Source organism: Alosa pseudoharengus, unplaced genomic scaffold (genome assembly GCF_046254945.1).
Source record: "Alosa pseudoharengus isolate Yale_2024_CS ecotype anadromous, Long Island Sound unplaced genomic scaffold, YU_APseudo_1.1 YU_APseudo_1.1_scf_17, whole genome shotgun sequence".
Lineage (NCBI taxonomy): Eukaryota > Metazoa > Chordata > Actinopteri > Clupeiformes > Clupeidae > Alosa > Alosa pseudoharengus.
The window spans coordinates 20,903,976-20,908,975 of record NW_027468640.1 but is presented as its reverse complement, the minus strand read 5'-3'; the positions used below and the strand labels follow the sequence as shown (position 1 = coordinate 20,908,975).

At 40.3% G+C, this 5,000-nt stretch overlaps 2 protein-coding genes across 4 annotated transcripts in view; one reads left to right on the top strand and one right to left on the bottom strand.

The window, feature by feature from the left end:
• rin1b (Ras and Rab interactor 1b) overlaps positions 1-2,629 on the top strand; it is a 13,106-nt gene extending 10,477 nt beyond the window's left edge. The window contains exon 10 of the mRNA XM_076288354.1: positions 2,300-2,629. Coding sequence (XP_076144469.1) covers positions 2,300-2,629 — 330 coding nt within the window. The remainder of the gene's footprint in view (positions 1-2,299) is intronic.
• A 2,178-nt stretch (positions 2,630-4,807) lies between these two features.
• LOC143127407 (actin-related protein 2) overlaps positions 4,808-5,000 on the bottom strand; it is a 7,080-nt gene continuing 6,887 nt past the window's right edge. For all 3 annotated transcript variants that reach the window (XR_012987604.1, XR_012987605.1, XM_076288896.1), the window contains one exon: positions 4,808-5,000. This exon is cut by the window's right edge. The gene's annotated coding sequence lies outside the window, so the exon portion shown is untranslated.

Below are 5,000 nucleotides of genomic sequence, written 5' to 3'. Positions count from 1 at the left end.
CTGTCAGACATTCTGTGAATGTAGTTTGAGAATGGAGAAAAGGGTGGAAGGTTTCAAAATATGTGTGGAAAACCTTTATTGAGCAGTATATTTAAATATCGCAAATTATATCGTTATCGCAGTACTCAATAATGGTATCGCATATCGCATGTTTTCCTAATATCGTGCAGCCCTAACACACACACACACACACACACACACACACACACACACATGCCCCATCAAACCAGAACCAGGTACACACACAAACACACACACATGCCCCATCAAACCAGAACCAGGTACACACACACACACACACACATGCCCCATCAAACCAGAACCAGGTACACACACACACACACACACACATGCCTCATCAAACCAGAACCAGGTACACACACACACACACACACATGCCCCATCAAACCAGAACCAGGTATACACACACACACACACAAACATACAGTTGCAATATTCACGATACCAGAGGGGTATTTCACAAAACCTAGATAAGGGATTAAGCTGGGATTTTTAGGTTATCCTGGATGAATTTAGCCTTGACTTGGTTTCACAAGAGATGGCACATAAGTTACCATGGGGATTTATTCTCTGCACCTAGCCTGGTCCCGACCAGGCTAACAGCCAAGCTAAGTTAATTCTAATGGTAATTATGTCGTCTTATTGGTTCAGCTAGCTGTCATTCACATCAGACCTCCGTGCTAATTTTTAAGGAGCTTTATTCCATTTATAAACTATTTGCTAAATGTATTTGCTCGCAAAACAAAACAGATTGTCTGCCTACTACCATATAGTTATTATTTTAATTGTGATAGCCTTATAATTATTAACATAGGCCTAGGTACTGTTTGTTTGCTTATTTTATTGATAGACGTTTGATGAATAGCCTACTGTAGTTGATTGGAAGTGGAGGGGAAGTTCTCGGAGGTATTTTCAACTATAATATTAAGGTATATCATGCATCTTTGCAGAGGCAAGCGCTTTCTTAATGACGTTGCGTTCCGAGACAAGAAAGCACTCACACGTGGGTTCATACGTACATTTGCATTCAGTTGGTCTACCATGCCTACTCCCGCTGTTTTACAGAAATAGCCATGATTCCCCATTCCAAAAATGACAACTTTACTTCATTGTTAGTCTATATCAAAAGCGGTTGTTCACTTTGTGGGAATGACGCTATTTTCCGCGTCTTTTTTATTCCAACCGTGGGCATTTTGGAGCAGAAACGAGAACGCGCACACATCCTGAATTACTTACACCTGGCTTGACATAGTTGCTCCTACTCATCTTGGATTGGCGTTAGTGAAACGAGTTTAGCTAGGATGACCAGACAACGCTATGTCAAACCTCGCTTTATCACTTATCTTGGATGTCTTAATTCTGCCTTTGTGAAATACCCCTCTGGTGCACATATATAAATCCAGCTAAATTGTACACAGAGGGTGTGTTCGAAATGGAAGACAGCTGCCTGCTGCCTCCCTCCCTACACAGAGAGCTGTGTCACTAGACATGACTTTGGATTAAATGCATCTTTTAAAAATGAGTGTAGCACTCTAGAATCTTTGGTTAACACTACGGTATGACGTTAGCAAAAGTCGGACGTTAAACTAAATTAGCTTATGTAATCTAGCAGGCTAACGGAAATTAGTTTTATATACCAGACCAGACGCTATTAATAGTTACAACAATGGTATAATCAGATAGTAAAATGTTTATTTCTCATCTCAAATCTACAAATCTAAGCAAAATAATGTCACACAAAGTGCATTTCATGTTGCCGCAAAGGATAATGGGTAGGAGGGAGCATGAAGTGTGCATCGATGCTGCCTCCAAAAATGATTATTATTCAGGAAATCTAAGATATCTTAGAAGGCAGCAAAATAGTTTATTCAGCCTCGAACGCACTTGCTGCCTCGCTCCCCAGTTAGATATCTTAAAAGGCAGCAGTTTTTCCTGTTTCGAACAGACCCAGATATTCATACACATTACGAAAAATAAACGTAGTATTACGTAGTACCAGAGAATTTGCACATTGTGCATGTGTTTGCGTAAAGTTCATGCACACTTCTGTTCGTATCCTGTGTGTGTGTGTGTGTGTATCCTGTGTGTGTTTTTCCTGTTTCGAACAGACCCAGATATTCATACACATTACGAAAAATAAACATAGTATTACGTAGTACCAGAGAATTTGCACGTTGTGCATGTGTTTGCGTAAAGTTCATGCACACTTCTGTTCGTATCCTTGTTGTGTGTGTGTGTGTGTGTGTGTGTGTGTGTGCGTGTGCGTGTGTGTCTCCAGAGGCTTGTCCGCGTGCTCTACCAAGAGGGAGGCCAGAGCGTGGTGCGCACCCTGCAGTGGGTGGACGGCGAGCCCGCCTCCTCACTGGCCCTCAGCTGCGCCACGGCCTTCGCCGTCGGCCAGCCGCACTGCTACGGCCTCTTCTGCCGGGCCGCCGGTGGCGAGATGAAGCCCCTCCCACCACACGCACTCATCCACGAGGCGCACGCCCACTCCATCGGGTCTCTGCCCTCGCTGTCGTACCTGCGCGTGGACCACGACACCGGCAAGGTTCGCCGGCTTACCAGAGGGGGCGCTGTGGATTTGGGAGGCTCGGTGTGCGAGGAGTAAGATGGAGCAGAATAACACCAACCAGGAAGTGGGGAGTAAAAACTAAAGGAAATGTCCTCGGCAACCTTTTAATTTGTTTCTCCTTCTCGTGGCATCAGTATATGAACTTAAAGTTGGAGACTTGAAATGACTACTCTAATGACCGAGATTGCAGAGGGGATCATTATTAGCATGGCCACCTCCATACACTTGGACCCCCTTGGACTGTGACGGGACCTGGTGTTTCTTTGATGTCCCTGAGGACGCCTCCGAAGATTATTGAGTGCAAGGCTTTCCAGAAGTTCAAGCAATTCACCTGGCAATAGACAGAGCAATATAGTTTTCCAGGTTTGTGGGCGCCAACTCTCAGTTTTTTGGTGCACCATCACTCCATGACTATTTTATAATTGAAGGCCTTGAAAGATATGTGATTCTTCATGCCAAGACGGTGCTGAACAATGACAACCCTGCTATAGATAGATAGAAAACACAGAGACATCGCTAATCTCTAACTGGCCCTGTTTTTGCTGTTAAGATTGTTGGGGCTAAATATTAACTACCAAAGTGTTTAGTTTCTTTTTTGTGTTATTTTCTCTCTCTTATGGAGTCTCCACTTTAGGCTTACAGTAAGAGGCACATACGAGAAGCTATTTTAAGGATTTCTATTGATGGAAGGAAAGAATGTAATGTTTTTCAAAGCAATCTGAAACATCAGGAGCTGGGAAATAGCAGCTTGTGGGCGTATGAAGACAGATCTATTTACACAATAATAGCAAACAAACAGAACACATTTACTGTACAAATATAACAGCGCAAAATTCAGTGTTTTGAAAAAGCCTGTTGCTTTTTTTCAGACCCATTCACTGGTCTGGTGTTTCCTTCTGCAAACAATAAAAACACATAAGCATTTATATGAAAAAGGAAGTGTACAAATCACATCTAAATTATTTTTTTCCCTTTCTCTTTGTGCCTCTCACTCTACCAATATCTTTCTTTTCCTTCTGTCTTATATTCTCTTGAAGTTTCCTTTTGATCTATACAAATACAAAAATAACATTCCATGTAAAAAAATGTTGTTTTCTTTGTAACAGACAATCTGATTGGATGGTTTCAGTGAGTCCAGCTCATGCGAGGCTTCGCTTCATTCGCTGAATGTGAAAGTAACACCTTACGGTGGTCCAATGAATGCACAGCTCTCAGTCAGGGTGACTGCCTGCTTTGCTGCCTGTTCTGGGTCTACAGTGCCAATTGACTGTTTGACTGTGTGTATGTGTGTGTTGGGAAGGTTGGGTTGTGAGTGTATATTAATTTATTTCAATATATCTTTCAATTTTAATATAATTACTGACAATTATTGAAGTATGAATTGTATTCATTATTATGATGACCAGTTGAATGTGGGGAAGGGGGACTTCAAAATATTTTCTTTGGATGACAGATATTTCTGTGGCTGTTGAATTTTGACATGTGAACTTTCTGCATGCTGTGCAGTGATAATATGAGAATGTGTGTTGTGCATGTGTTTGTGTATATGTGTATGTCTATGCAGTATGTATTGTATGTGTGTTATGGATATTGGTTTATTTTCTGCTGAATGTGGTGACGTAATCCACACAAGTTTGTTTTTTTTTGTTACTATTGGTATTGATTTCTTCTAAACGTTGTATCCTAGTGGTATCTCAGTAATATTGTTCAGTATCAAACATCATTAAAACAAATGATAAATGTCTTCACAGAGTTCCTATGTTCCTGATGGTTCCTTGTAATAAGGTTTTATAAGCTGAAACATTTTTTCCACAAAATGTTTTGGAAGAATTGTTTGTATTGTGTTTCACTGATCCATGAACTAAAGCTTGTCTGCTCATGACCAATGCTGATCCCTTTATTTTTTTCTTATTCATGTCAGTATGCAAATGAGATTTAGGTCCAAGTGCCAATACTTTGGTTAACAGGAGTGCCACTTCACTAATATATGTATCAAGCTTTAGGTGCTCTTTGAGTTCAAGAGCAAATCCAAAGCATCAGAAAAGTTGGTTCAATACAAAGCAGTGTGCCTGTATACTTTCTGATAAGTCTTACACCTTTTTTTTTATTCATCTAGAGTCTAATAAATTGAACCAACTCTTCTGATGCATCAAGATGATTCATCCAGAATTTTTAATGATACAGTATGATTTTATTTGTAAGAATTTGATGTAATGGAGCTGAATATGAATCTTTATTATTTTGAGACCATTATATCATTCAAAAACACAAATATTATTATATCAATCACCATTGTGTTTTATATTAAAGACGCAGTCAGGGATTTTACAATTTTTAGCCCATAACATTTTTTGCCACATTCAGCAATCATCTCCTCATGACCACTAGCTGCCCATTCCGTGATTAT